Source organism: Neovison vison, chromosome 2 (assembly GCF_020171115.1).
Source record: "Neovison vison isolate M4711 chromosome 2, ASM_NN_V1, whole genome shotgun sequence".
NCBI lineage: Eukaryota > Metazoa > Chordata > Mammalia > Carnivora > Mustelidae > Neogale > Neogale vison.
The window spans coordinates 210,243,419-210,258,826 of record NC_058092.1 but is presented as its reverse complement, the minus strand read 5'-3'; the positions used below and the strand labels follow the sequence as shown (position 1 = coordinate 210,258,826).

General features: G+C 52.3%; 1 protein-coding gene across 1 annotated transcript; it reads right to left on the bottom strand.

The window, feature by feature from the left end:
• Positions 1-1,794: 1,794 nt before the first annotated feature.
• GOLGA7B (golgin A7 family member B) lies at positions 1,795-15,098 on the bottom strand. Its single transcript, XM_044240269.1, has 5 exons — positions 14,912-15,098; positions 6,851-6,976; positions 3,304-3,456; positions 3,116-3,217; positions 1,795-1,902 (listed from the first exon to the last, which is right to left on the bottom strand). The coding sequence occupies exons 1-5, from the start codon at positions 14,921-14,923 to the stop codon at positions 1,795-1,797; spliced, it is 501 nt and encodes a 166-aa protein (XP_044096204.1). The 5' UTR covers positions 14,924-15,098.
• Between the last annotated feature and the right edge of the window lie 310 nt (positions 15,099-15,408).

Genomic DNA, 15,408 nt, shown 5'->3' with positions numbered 1-15,408 from the left:
GGGCCCAGGGGTCAGGGGACGGTCGGGGTGGGGGGGCTGCCGTGGAGATCACTGGATCACCACCCTCTTTGGGGGAATCCTTGGACGCAGACCCACCCCCTCGGGCTCAGGGACCAGGCTGCCCTCTGCAGCCCCCTGGGTAGGCACCACCCTCCCACAGACTGCTCTCTCATCCAAAAGAAAACCAGGCCCCTCTTTGGTTCTAGAAAGCTCCCTGCAGTGGTGGTCTTCCAGATGCCCTTTTAGCACCTCCTGCCGGCTGAGGCAGGCAGTCGCTTGCTGTCCCTCATCCGGGCATCCGGGCATGGGGGCTGCTTCTTCCTCATTGGCGCCCTGGGCCTTGGCATGCAGAGCCACACTGGCTGGGTGCTTCTCTTCCCTTTCAAGAAAGGAGTTTGCCTTTTTCCCTATAGGTTGCCAACTCCTTTGAACATCCAAGGAGGCCTTGCTTATGCAGCCTTAAAGAGCTCCAGAGTCTGGGCGGGCTGAATATGCAGCATGTGTGGCCCTGCTGCCCTGTCATGGACCGGGAGGGCTGGAAGGAGGACATGGAAGGCTCCAGAAGATTGGTTCTCCCAGACCCCCAACTTCTCTTTTGCTAGAATGTACACAGTAGAATCAGAAGGTGGGGAGAACTTTGCAGGTGGGGAAGAGACCAGGAAGAAGAGCCAAGCTGGCAGCCCCAGGCAAGGGGCAAGGAGCTTTAGGACATTTATTTACAAAGGGGCAGGCTGGACCTCTGCAGGGAAGCAGCCACAGACCATTACATACAAAGATAAGAGAGGAGGCAGAGGGGCCATCACTGGCCTGGCACAGAAGGGAAACAGACCGGTGCACTCACACAGGCGCACCCACACATGCATTCACGGGTGTGCTCACGCACACGGCTGCACAGCCACACGTGCACTCGGGCACACAGTGCTCTCACGTATACGCACTCACACACGCACCTGCGTGCACACACACTCATTCTCTCATACACCCAGTTTCCAATCTCGAGAAGTTGGCTCCAATCCTGGAGGTTCAAAGCCCCCAAAGCTACAAGTCTCCATGAAGCATTTCTCTAGACCTCATATAACCTCCCAGAGCCCCAGGCTGTGCACCCCACAGCCAGCGCCCGGTGTCCTGCAAAATCTCAGGAGTCAGAGGTTTCTTGGCAAGGCCCATGTGGCCTTCAGGCTTTGATTGGGGGTAAGGGGAAGCCATGAGTCTAGAAGGGGTCAGGAGGGGACTGAGTGGCTCCCATCTCCCCAGACCTCGAATCCAGTGGAGGCAGGTTCACAGACAGGCAGAGCCCCAGCAGTGGCACCAGAAAGAGCAGACACTGGGAGACAGCCACCGGGAGCAGGACCCTGGGGGCGGGGGAGAGTCCTGGTGGATGTGGGATTTGGGCTGAGGAATCATGCAGGATAGGAATTCTCTCTGGGACCTGAGCCCCGCCTCCGGGGTGTTGGGAGTGGAGAGGCAGAAGAAAAGGGCTGTCCAAATCGCGTTTCCCACCAGGTCCCAGCCTTCCCCTGGAAGATCTGGCTGCTCCTGACCAGACCTGACCCCTGGGGAAAATGCCAGATCAGGAAGTGGGCCGTCCTGTCAGGGGCGAGGGGCAGGAGTGCGGGAGGGGCCCCGGGAGACGGGCCCGCAAGGACACGGGGCCAGTCACCCTCCCTCCCGCCCCGGGGAGCAGAGCGGGGCCCAGAGAATGACTCAGAAGCGGGTGCTCTGGTAGCGCAGCCGCCGCAGGTCTGAGAGGCCCTCAGTCCGGCCATACACCTCCCTGCAGGGACTCTCGGCCAGTCACCGGGCCCCCGCCCCGCCGCCCCCGCCGCTGCTGCCGCTGCCCGAGCTGCTGCCGCTGCTGGAGCTGCCGCTGCTGCACCGGTCCTCGTAGATGGAGATCTCGATCTGCGGCGGCGTTAAGGACGGATGCCCTGGCAGCTGCTGAGAAGGGGCGGACAGACCCGCAGATTGAGGCCAGCAGGGGAGCGGGAGGCCCGCCGGGGCCGCTTCCAGATAGCAAGGAGGGCGGGTGGCGGCACTAGCCACTAGACCTCCAGCCGCCGCGCTCCCGCACGCAAGGACTCGGGGCATGTGCACAGCCACCCCGAGGGCCCCGCTCGGCGCAGGCGCACACCCAGCTCGGAAACTCCTGCTCTAGTGGGGCTAGTCACCAACTCCCAGGACAGGGGGTGGCACTGAGGGAAGCGGGAGTACTTCGGTATCCTGCTTTCAAAGCCTCACTCGCCTAGACTCCAGCGATATGGCCTTAGATGGGTCATTTACCGTGTTACCCATTAATCGGTATGTAAAATGGTGGTGATCCTACAGTCTCGGGGTTTGCCTGGGGCTGGACTGAAATCACGCATGTAAAGCAGTAAGCACAATGCCCGCTTAGGAAAGGCTCAATAAAAAGCAGCCCCTCTCACGGGGCGAGGTGAACAGAGGATCCCAGTGTTTGTGTTTTCTTTACTCTTTTTCCTCTCAAGTTTCTAGCAAAATTTATTTTTTAGCAATTTTATTCAAGTTGCTAATGACTGAGGGCGGGATGTGTGCACCGTTTTCCAGGTGAGCAGACATAAAACCCAGCCCTGGACCAGCCGCCCATCAAGATTTCTATTTTCCTGATCTCTGGAAGGGGGACACCAGGAGACACACACAGGAGTCCATGAAACTGTAGGCATGTCAACGGATGGGAGATCTGCCCACTCCCTGAGGGGCAAACAGCCTCAGAGCGATGTGTGGGCCTGGTCTCCAATCCTGGCTCTGATGTCCCCCAGCTCGGTGACCCTGAGCCAGTGACTGAATTTCAGTGTGCTCGTGGACGAGACAAGAGTCACCCACCTTTAGGGAGAACTGCATAGTTTTAAAGCAGCTAATATGGTACCTGGCATGTGTTGAGCAATGAATACATACAGCTGGATAAAAGCAAACCCTGAAATTCACAAAGGGCATTGATACCTTGTGGGGGAAGGGAGCAGATGACCCACGAGGTGGGGAATCCTAGGAAATCCCTGAGCAGAGGTCCCTAGGGTGGTCCCTATTTCTGACACGGGGCCTCACCAAGGACCCCACCGATTGGCAACTCCATGCCCTTACACAGAACAGCCAGGAAGGATACAACCCTCATCCCACGCTCCACGGGGTCCGTGAGCAGGAGGCCTCGAGGGGCGAAGATCTTCTCATTCTGCTCCTGGATGTAGCGGGAGATCTTCTTGAGAACCTGCAAGGAGAGGGGCCAGTAAAGGATGAAAGAGCGGCGGGGGAGCCCTAGGGGCAGGGATGCAGGGCAGTCGGAAAGGGAGCCACCTTCTCGTAGTGGGTCTCCATGCAGAGGAAGATGAAGTAGGCCGTGGCACATGCCAGGCAGCCCTCGAGGTAGGAGCTCCCCCCAATCTTCTCAGCCTCTGCGTAGAAGCTGTTAAGGGTCTTCACGGTCTCCTCGAAGAGCTGCCGCTCAATCTGGAGGGGGAGAGGGACAGGGAACCATGTTGAGGTCAGCCTCCCTGGACTGTGGACAGTCACAGGTGGGAGGGAGGATGGCAGTGGTAGGCCCAGGCTGGTAGGGGGAGATCCCCACAGGTAAGACCAGAGAAGGGGCAGGTGCCTGTGGAGCACTGGACTGGGAATCAGGAGACCTAGGGTCCGGTCCAGACTTGACCATCCACTAGCCATATGGCCTTTTGCTAATGACTTAACTACTCTAGCCTCAGTTTCCACGTCTACAAAATGGAAATAAGAACGGCTACTTGAGAAACTCCCACCATATCACAGATGTGAACATTTTTCTGCAGGGGCTCAGGCAGGAATCCTAGTGACTTTGTCACCCTTCCCCTTTTGATAGCTGTGAAAGTGCCCGAGTCCTAATTGGTAGGGGCCCCCCATGTTTGAATGGGAATCCAACTGCCTAAGACTGTATAAGATCTCAGGAGTGTCTCTCCAGGACAGGGCACTTCCCTCAAGCTAAGAGGTCACGAAGGACACAACAGCCTTGTGTGTTTGCACAACTGTCCTGCCTGCATCAATAATCATAATAGCTAACATTAAGCACTTTCTATGCCTTCTATTTTTTAAAAGCTTATATACGTGTGTGTGTGTGTGTGTGTGTGTGTATTTGGGGGTTTTTTTTTAGATTTTTTTTTTATCTATTTATTTAATATTTTATTTATTTATTTGTCAGAGAGAGAGATCACACACACAAGCAGGCAGAGTGGCAGGCAAAGGCAGAGAGAGAAGCAGGCTTCCCACCAAGCAAGGAGCCCGACGTGGGACTCGATCCCAGGACCCTGGGATCATGACCTGAGCTGAAGGAAACGGCTTAACCGACTGAGCCACCCAGGCATCCCTAGATCTTATTTATTTGACAGAGAGAGATAGCAAGAGAGGGAATACAAGCAGGGAGAGTGGGAGAGGGAGAAGCAGACTTCCCATGGAGCAGGGAGCCTGACACTGGACTCGATCCCAGGACCCTGGAATTGTGACCTGAGCCAAAGGCAGACACTTAACAACTGAGCCACCCAGGAGCCCTAAAAGCACTTTTAGATAACAATTAACATTGTATGTCAACTATACTTCAATTAAAAAATAATAATAAGATTTTTATAAATTCATCTGGCAACTGTAGATCAAATTAAGCTATTGCTGGGGCACCTGTCATTGAAGCATCTGACTTCAGCATAATCTCAGGGTCCTGGAATAGAGCCCCTTGTCAGGCTCTGTGCTCAGCAGACGGTCTGCTTTTCCCTGTCCCTCTGCACCTCCCCCTCCCTCTGCCCAACCCTCTCCTTCTGCCCCTCCCTCTCCCTCTAGCCCCCTCTGCCTCTCTTTGCTCAGGCGCCCTCTCTCTCTCTCCCTCAAGTAAATAAATAAAATCTTTTTTTTTTAAGATTTTATTTATTTATTTGACAGACAGAGATCACAAGTAGGCAGAGAGGCAGGCAGAGAGAGAGGGGGAAGCAGTCTCCCTGGCTGAGCAGAGAGCCGGATACGGGGCTCCATCCCAGAACCCTGGGATCATGACCTGAGCCAAAGGCAGAGACTTTAACCCACTGAGCCACCCAGGCGCCCCAATAAATAAAATCTTTCAAAAATGAATTAATCAATTGCCTCATCTGAAAAAAAAAACCTTGCGAAGTCTAATCTTTTTTAAAATTTTTAAAATAAATAACACTATTTCATGCATTTTTTTCACTTTCAGCAGATCAAAGCTCTGCTCTGCAGTCCAGGCTGCCATCATCTCTGGCCTCTTAACTAGTCTCTCTGCCCCCAGCCCTGCTAAGAGAGCCTGTTAAAGCCAGAGCTTGTCACAGCTCTGAAAAAGAGCTTCCAAAGCCATCTCCTCTCTCTCCAAGTAAAATCCAAGAGGTTCTTACAATGCCTGCTAGGCCCTGTAGGGCTTACAGGGTCTAGCCCTGCGTCCCCTGAGCCTGCCTCTTACTCTCCTGCCCCACCCCCAGTCCCCACTCCAGCCACACCGTCTGCCCTGCTGCTTCCTGCAAATGCGCAAGTCTTTGTGCCTGTGTCCTCGGATGCAACACTCTTTCCCCAGACTCCCCCACCCCAGGCTCAGGTCTCACTTTACCTCACAGACCTCCCCCACCACTCACCTCTCCCCAGCTCCTCCAGCCCTGTGATTTCCCCCCTTATTTTTCTAGTATTGGTCATGCCCGGAGCTACTACATATTTACTTGCTATTTTATCCTTCATACCCTCTAAGAGAAAACAAACTCCAAGACTTCACTTCTAGACGCCCCGTGCCTCACACAGAGCAGTTGCTCAGTAAATACTTGTTGAGTGAACTTGTCCAAGGTTACACAGGACCTGAGTCTGTGCTCTTTGATACATAACCCTACACTACACATAACCCTACACTAGATTAGAAAGTCATGCTCCAAGACATGGCAAAGTGTCTATAGCTCCATTTTTTACATTCCTTGGAACACCCCCTTTCCCACTCACCACTGTAGAGGATCAGAACAGTCCATCACACAGGTTAGGGACCTTCCACCCCCAACTAGGACAAAAGGTCTCCCCAGGAATAGTCAGAAGCTTTGGGGTCCCCAGTCACTGTCCCTACACAGATCTGGAGTAAATGCATAAGAGAAAATTATGCTCTACCCCAAGAGTCCCTATGCCCCAAAGGACAGGCATGTCCTTTGATGAGATGAGGAGCGTCATAGATCCCTAAAAGCTAGTTAGGGATCGGATTAGCAAAAGACAGCCCGGCCCCACCTTCCAAAGCCCATTCAGATGGGCCTGGGCTGCTGAGTGGAAGGGCCAGGATCTGCTGCCACCCTCCAGAGGGCGGACGACAACCCCAGGCCAGTTCTACAGAGGCCTGGGGGGAGGGCCATACGCGCCGCCCCAGAGCCAGAAGCAAAAGCCAGCAGCAGGAGCTGATGCTTGCCAGGAGCTGGTGGTCCGTGAGACACGCAGGTAGCTGAGTCTGGAGAGAGAGGCTGTGGACAGAGTCCTTGGTTGATGACCTGGGCATCAGGATTTTTTTAAGCTCTGCAGCTAGGGCTGAGAACTGCTGCTGAAGAGGGGAGACAGCCGAAGCCACTGCCATCTCAGGACTAAGGAACGCAATTTCGTTTAACAAGCTCTCTGGGTGAGTCTTGTGCTTCTGACGTTTGGGGGATGCTGAACTAGGAAATGTGAGGCCTTCCCAGTTTTAACTTTTCATGCGGGGACGGCAAGACAATGTCAGGGACATGGTTTAACGCTTGTATGTGACGTGACTGAACAAGTGTTGTGACACATGTTTGTTTTATCCTGGAAAAGAAATATGTCTGATTAAGTCCTCGATTCCCTCATGGCCTGTGTTCCAAGTTGAGGCGGAAAAAGTCATCCTCACCCGGCTGTCCAGCTCTGGGGGAAATTTGGTCTGGAACTGACAGATGGTCCCATCACTGTAGTCTCTCTGGATAAAGACCTTGGTTGCCAACGAGGCACTTCGCCGCAGTTCCTGCAGATTATGGACCTGAGAAGGCACACAGGAGACACACACTCAGGGCAACGATCCATCTAGGTTTGTCCAAGACTGGGGGTGGGGGATGGGTGTCAGGATATGGTTCTTACAGCACTAACGCCAAGAAAGTTCCCAGCAAACCAGAACATCAGCCAACCTACCAGTGCTCCAGGAAGGCCACGGGGAAGCAGGACTGTGGAGCTTATCAGACAAGACACCTCAGGCTACCCCCAGAAAGATCTAGAAAAAGCCTGAAGCCAAAGAGTCAAGCAGACTTGAGTAGAAAGGTCAAGTAGTAAAGGTAAGTACTACAAACTTGAGTAGTAAGGTCAAGTAGTAAAGTCAAGTCAAGCAGACTTGACCTTGACACAGAACCACAGAGCCAAAGCTGAGCCAAAAGGGGAGGTTCTGGAACCAGCAACAGAGCCAGAAACAAATTTTAACAAGAGGAAGAGACTTCCTGGTGGCTGGCCCAGATCCTTCTCTCTCTCTCTCTCTCTCTCTCTTTCTCTCGTTCCCTCCCAGCTTCCCCTCCTTCACCTTTCCCCTTCCCCCTCCTCCCTCTCCTCCCCCTCCTTCCTTTTTCCTCTCTCTCTCTCTCTCTCTCTCTCACACACACACACACACACACACTTTCACACCTTTGTTCACTTAGCAAGTATCAAACATTTAGAACTCATTAGGCCTCATACTTGGGGAACCCAGCCCCTGAATAAGACTGAGGTCTCAGACCCTAGAAGTGGGGCTTACCGCAGGGTTGAGGAGGGAAGCACGTAGACCAGAGGAGGAAGGACCTGATATGCCCACCACCGTGGAGGGAGATTCAAGTTCAGGCCAAGTTAAAGCCCAGTTCAGAGAGCACCACAGATAGCTTTCCCATCTAGGACCTCTCATCACAAGAAAGGAGGGGCCTCCAAATGCCCAGACTTCCCCAGAGAAAATTATGGATAAAGTTGGCTGAAGACAGAAATTAAAGAAACACCTTGCCTAGATAGGAAGGAGTGGGGCAACTCTGTCCCTTGCCCACGCCTGCAGACTTGACCTTGACACAGACTCTAGCATTTGAGGGGAGTGGGCTCAGTTCCACAGAAGGACCAGGCCTCTTTCTTCCACTTCCAGCCTTGGCCACCCACATCTGAAACCAGCATTCCACTGGGTAAAATATGCCAAACATTGGAACCACGTGGAGACCAAGCCCCAAGGGCAGAGTGAACACACGGCCAGTTCATCCTGCGTAATTAAAGTGAATCCATTCAGTCATTCCTTTCATTTATTGAGTCCTTACTACTGCCAGGCTCTGGGGATGCTGGGCAAAAGACAGTCTGTGAGCTCCAGGGAGGAAGACAAGTAAATATATAATAAATTAGCCTGTGATAAATGCTTCAGAGAAGTAACATCTTACCCAGAAATGCTTACTCAGAAAAGACTTCCTGAGGTCTGTGTTGAGTCATAAAGGAAGGCCAGGACTTGCCAGTGGTAGGGGGCAGGCAGTGGGTAGGCACAGGATGTAAAAGCAACTCAGACAGAGGGAGAAGCTTCTGTAAAGGAGCAAAGATGGCAGAGAACCTGGTCTGTTCCAGCGACAATAGGCAGTTTTCAGCAAGACTTTGTGGATTAGGTAAGAGTGGGGCAGGGGCGAGGGGGTGACAGTGCAATCACGGAGAGCTGGGAGCGGGGAGTACCTAGAGGAGAAGGTGTAGGATTGAAGACACTTAAACTTGCTTAAAAGCTGGGGGAAATGCTCAGTCAGTTAACCATCTGCCATTGGCTCAGGTCATGATCCTAGGGTCCTGGAATCGAGTCCCCTATGGGGCTCTTTACTCAGGCGGGGAGTCTGCTTCTCCCTCTACCTCTGCCTGCCATTCCCCTGCTTGTGCTCTATCTCGCTCTCTCTCTGACAAATAAATAAAATCTTAAAAGAAAAAAAAAAGCTGGGGGAAAGAGGGGCACCTGGGTGGCAGAGTCAGTTAAGCATCCAACTCGATTTTGGCTCAAGTCATGATCTCAGGGAGGTGAGATCGAGCCCCATGCTGGGGTTCACACTCAGCAAGGAGTCTGCTTGAAATTCTCTCTTCCTCTGCCCCTCCCTACACCATGCTCACATGTGCTCTCGCTCTCTCTCTTGCTTGCTCTAAAATAAATAAATCTTTAAAAAAAAAAAAAAAGCTGGGGGAATAAGTAATGAGAGAAAGGTAGAATCAGGTAATTGGTAGATCAAGGTTCTGAAGAGGGGAGAATTAGAGACTTTCCTAAATCCAGACAGCCCTTGCTCTTCATGAGACAAGTGGTCCCCAGAGTACTGGGACTGAACTGAAGAATGTATGGTGCTCCTCTCATCTTCATAGGCCTTGATTCCTCTACTCAAGGTTTTAATTGAGAAAGCGCCCTGGACATCCACTAGGGTCCTATGATAACTTTGAAAATCAAATTAAGCTTTGGTGATATAAGTACATTATTCATTAATGTATCTGCTCTGTCTGGTTAAGATTTCATATTTTTTTGTATTTTCCAAGGAAAAGGGCTGTGGTCTTCCTCTGCCTTTCTAAAACCAACTGACACAAGCCAGTGAATCTTGAGGATGGGTTCCCCTAGCCCCAAAAGGACCATTCAGGTAGCTCTGTGTGGGATGCATGGGAATTGGGCATGACTGGGGTGAGAGGCCAGGTGAAGGGATGCACTATCTTTGTAGTGGTCCAGGGAAACAAAAGTAGATCTAAACCAAGGAATGTGCTGGTGAGAATGGAAGGAAAGGGAGAATAAAAAATAAATTAATTAATTAAAAAAAAAAACAGTGCTTCAGTCATTCTGATATGGACTCAGTTCTTCCCTACCCCCCACAGCCTCCTTTTTCTTTGCCTGAGTATACACACGCACTGTGTGCTACCATGAAGGGCTGTGTCTCTCGTTACTGACTAGCTGTTGACAACAGCCCTTCTTCTTCCCCCCATGAATACAGTTAGATTAATCCCCAGCCTGCCTTACAATTAGGTGTGGCCATATGACTGAATGGAATGTGAACGGAATGTACAGATTTGGCTCACAGGACTAGCCACTCCTCTGTAATCTTTGCCCTTCCACAGAAACCAAAGAAGCCATATGTTGAAGATGATGGAACCACAAGCTGGAAAGCGCCTGGGTCCCTGAATCAGCCTGGAGGAGATCCAGCTGCTGGTCAGAATCACTTGTCTGGGATTTTACTGAGCAGTAAATAAACTTCTAGTTTATTATTCCATTAAGATTTTAGGATGCTACTTTTCATAGTATAGTCCCATCTCCTCTTGGCTTTGATCCATGGGTTCTCAAGTTGCCAGAGTAGGAGGGGTCAACATCCTTTCCAACCCCCAAAATCCTGAGTCTTAGAACACTGGCTCTGAGTGACAAGGGATCTGCTTTCCTCTCTTAGAGTAGACTCTTGTGGAGTCTTGAGGAGTTGCTAGAAGATGGTATCAGACACATTGCATACTCTAGAGCCTTCATCTCCCAGATCTATGTACAGCACAATAGAAGAGTCATCTGCAGTTGATGAATGGATAGATTTAAGGCAGAGCATCGTCTCCTGGCTCTCTCCATCCACGGTGACTCAGTTATGAAGTACCGAAAGGCACTGATGGAAAGAAGGCCCACTGACTTGGGAGCAGGAGACCTGGGTGCTAGTCCAGGCCACATCACCCTGGGTCTCCAGTTCTTCAACTAGAAACTGAGAAGCTGGAACAACATAAGCACTTAAAGCCCCTTCCGGCCCTGACCCTCAAGAGGCTTTCTCAGGGATTACGAATGCCAGTGTTTATAGGAACTAAGTATGTATGTGGGCCCGGTGAGGGCTGTGGCTAATCAGAGAAAATCCCTGAAAGCCATGTGAGAATGTGAGTCCAGGAAGCTGCACTTCTGACATTTTTTTTCTTGCTTCTGACATCTTAAGAGAAGCCCTAAATCCAGATTTCTTTAATACCAAATATCTTGATTTTTTTAATGTTTCCAATACATTTTTACATTTGTAAGCACAGAAGCGGACCAAATGAGGCACAGCTGTGAACGAGACTCATTTCTAGAAGGGCCAGTTGAGAACCACTGAATGAAGAATCCCATCACTGGAGCCCTTGAGCCAGAGCTAGAGCCAGACTCCAGGCACTTGCCAACTACTTAGCTTTCAGAAAACAAGTGGGGGGTTTTAAGAGAGATCCATGAAGCTCTGAAATCCCATAAGAGGATCCCAGAATATGCACACAGCCTCTGTGTCTGCTCTCCCAGAGTTTCTTAACTGACCCTGACACCCAGGCCTCTCATCTACTTCTTACCTTCCTCAATTCTGCCCTCTCTCCCACCACCATTCCCCGGCCTGCCAGCCGCTGAGTAAAGACAGGACTAAGAGGCACTTCATGGGGAAGAAAGAGAACATAGGTGGTAATATCTGCTGGCACCAATTTTCGAACTTCAGTAGGACAGGGATAGGAAGGCTGTCTGAAGAGTGGGTCACCCACCTGACAGAGCCAACCTGGCAGAGGTGGGGAGGAGCAAGCCCTAGAATTTGGAAGAGCACTCCCAGTCCCAATCTGCCCAAGACAAGCAGGAAGCCCCATCTGGCCCACATCTCCATCTTCATTAAAAACTAGCTAATTCCAGAGGATGCATTTGAGGCTCAACTCAAGAATCAGGAGATTCAGCTAATGAACCAACACCAGGCTTGCTCCCTGGCTGGGGTGTGGAGGAGGAGTGAGGATCATGAGTCACAAGCAGCCAAGTCAGGCCTCAGGATGAAAACCCAGGCCTAGGGCCTTCCTTCTTCTAAGACTGCACCAGGGCCAAGCTCAACCCACTGCCTGCTGGTTGTTAATTCCAGGCTCAGAGATCAAACCTCCAAGTGCTTTGCTTGGATAATGCTACTTGGGTGCATTTAAAAACCTCTTAGAGACCAAACTCCACCACTCAAGGAAGCCCCTCCCAGCCAGGCATTTCCCAGTTGTCCTGGGCCATCTGGACTCTTTCCCAGGGTGGACCCTCCTCCTGGTGACACAGATTCAAAGAGATTTGCCGCTCAGGAAATGGGCTCATTACAGTTGTCCAAATGAGGTCAGTGTATCACTCAGGAGGATCCATCCCTCCTCTGAGTTCCTCACACGCACTCCTCCCCTAATGGTAACTCCTCAACAGAAATTAGGAAGCAGAAAAGACCCAGTTTCCATGCCTTCCACATAGGGATCCAGGGACATCCAATCTTCCTTTTTTTTTTTTTTTAAAGATTTTATTTATTTATTTGACAGAGATCACAAGTAGGCAGAGAGGCAGGCAGAGAGAGAGGAGGAAGCAGGCTCCCCGCTGAGCAGAGAGCCCGATGTGGGGCTCGATCCCAGGACCCTGGGATCATGACCTGAGCTGAAGGCAGAGGCTTTACTCACTGAGCCACTCAGGTGCCCCCCATCCAGTCTTCCTTAATGTCTCTCCTCTCTCCCTCCCCCTCTGTCTTCCTTTCCCTCCTTCTCCTCCTCTCCCTCTCCTCCTCCCTCTCCCTCTCTCTGTTCCTCTCCTCTTTACCTCTCAAAACATCTTCTGCTGGAACTGAGGACTTCCCATTCGGAATCCTATGGGGATGGCCAGGAAGTTTGGCATGAGGTATTCCTTCTCCCAACAGGTTTTTCCTGGTAATCTTAACTCAGTCCTAACAGTAAAAACAGCCTGGGGAGAATGACTCACTCCACAGCCCAGATAATGTGTACATTCTGTGCCTTGGCAGAGCTAAGACTTCCTCCCTCAGTACTGCCAGCAGGGTCCACCCAAGGCCAAATTGGGAAATGGGTAATGTTTGTCCTCTGCTCTCCATCCCTTCTGGCCATTCCTCTGTCCCTCTGCCCTCAAGCCGACCCAGCCAGGCTGAACAGGTTGCTGGGCCCTTCTGCATCCTTCCATCACAGCCTCATGTCACCACTTCTAGTGCCCACCTCTCTGCTGAGCAACACCATTGGCTAATGGATATACATGGATGCAGCAGGAAAAAAGAAAAAGAAAAAGAAAACAAAACACTGACCAGGGAGGCAGAAGCTCAAGCTCTGCCTCTTTTGAGCCATATTTTCTTGAATAACTCTCACATTCCACTTGCATCATTTGTAAAATGGGATAATGATGCCTTCCTTGGCTTCTTCACAGGGATTAGGCAAGCCCTTGAGCCTCGGTGAGCTCATCTGTTAATTGGGGATAATAACGCCATCCTTGCCCACTTCACAGGGTTGCTCTAAAGCTCAAAGGAGATCATACATGTGGTAGTGCTTTGTACACAGGAAAGTGCTACATTCACAGAGGCATTGTGAGCAGAACCTCTCCCCAGGGAGAGTCATGCATGCCTAACAGCAGCCACCTAGAAACACTGCCTCAACCTAGAGATGTGAGCCTGCTGGTTGGCATTTGTGTACCACAACAGACCTGCACTGGAGAGATATTGAGACAGATGGGGCTCCTGGAATCTGGCAGAACACATCACAGATGTGGCTGCCTTCTCTGCCCACACTGCTGGCCCAGCTACGCCCAGGTGGCTGACGTTGTCCCTTCCTGCCCAGCACCAGCAGCCTTTGCTGCAGCCTGGCGGCCCTCTCTGGAAGGTGATTAGATCCTTGGCCATTTCTCCTTTGCTCTTCCTGCCCTTCTCAGTAACTTCAGCACTTTCCAGGCTTTCTAATTATTTATTTATTTTTGCATTCCTCCAGCCTAAAAACCAAGCTCCATGGGCCTGCTTAGGACTTGCCCCCTCGCAAGGTCCAGGGTGGGGGGGCACAGTGAGCTCTCCTAACTAATCCTGTGCGTTGTCACAAAGCCAAATGGCACCAAGCAACTGCACCTTGTTCTGTGGTGGCCATGACAGCAGAATTACAATAATAACACTTGGTATTGATGTCACGCTGCTCACCAGGATGCCCAGAGGCAATGCACAGAATCATTCAAAAGCCTATGCTGTCTCCCTGGCTTGTGTTCCAGCTGGGGTAGAAATGGGGAAACACCACAGAAGTCAACATCAGACCTGGAGAGACCCTGGTGTCCTGGGTTCCACTCCAAAAATCCAAAGAAAGAAACTTTCAGTTCTTCTGCTAACATGCTGTGCATTGAATAGGTCCTCCCCTTCTCCATGTGTTAGCTGTACCGCTTATACAGTGGGGACATAAAGAGCTGCATTTCCCACATGAAATGAAGGACAACAGGAGGAAATTCCTGATCTCTTAAGCACTGCACCAAGATTCTACCCTCAGCCAACAGGTCCCTCGGTTCAGCTTTCAAGTCCCCTGAAGGTGACACACCTATCAGCACACCCTGAAGAAGACAGCTCCTCCCATCAGACACGGGAAATGCAGACACCCTGGTACAAGAAACTTGAACGGGATGAAAAAGCAAGAAAGCATGATATGCAAAAGTGGAGACTGGTGCGGGCAGCTCATTATAACTGGTTGGGGTCTTGTCCCCTCCCTCCCCATGAAGGAAATGTGGATGTGGAGGTAGGTCTGTCATCTCTTAACCAGGCTCTTGGGTTCAAAAGCTAGATGGCTACACTGCACAGCAACAGAAACCAGCTGCCTTCCTGCCCCTAAAACAGGGACAAGCTCACCTCCAACCCTCTAGGGAAGTAGTTTTAGGACTAGCAGTCCAGAGTAAGGGGAAACCCCAGCTGGGTCCCTAGAGCAAATCTGGTGCCAGTGCCAACAAGTGGTGTGGGCAGCTTCAGCACTCAGATGGGGAAGATCGCCAGGAGTAAGATGAGTTCTCAGGAGAAGCCCCTCTCCTCCACTCTGCCACTCCCCACCCCTTCCCGCAGTATGAGATCTGGAAAACCACCCCATCCTACCCTACCCCAACCCACCCCCTCACCCCACCCCACCCCCCCTTCTTCCTTTCCCGCCCAGTCCGCCCCTAGCGGAGATGTGTTGCCGCACCAGTTGGGCACTGCCTGCGGGCCAGGCGCTCGCCCCCTACCTCAGTGGCCATGTTCCAGGGACACTGATCCCTCCGAGCCTGTGGCGAGGCGGGTGGCGGGGGGCTGTCCGCGGTGCTGACTCCGGGAGCAGGTGGGCTGGCAGCGGCTAGAGGGGGCCCAGTGCACTGTCCACGGTGCTGATTCGGAGGTCGCGGGCCCAGGTGCCTGTAGGTTGGTGGGCCAGCGGACGCCTGGGCACTGGCGACGGCCGCTGTGCTGTCCGCGGTGCTGATGCGGGAGCCGGGCCGGGGAGGCGAGGCCGCGCCCGAGGCTCTTCACCGCCCGAACGCCCGCAGCCGCTGCTTCTGCAAGCAACCGCCCGGTTTATCTTTGACAGCGGCAGCGGGGGTGGGGGCGGCCGGGGGAGGAGGGGCCAGGCGCCTCCACCGACAAGGAGGGGGAAACACGGCCCCCAGACTCCGGCGCCCGCCCGCCGGAGAGGAGCCCCTCCCGCGGCCGGAGGCTTCGCTCCCGCCCGGCCCGGAGGCCCCGCCTC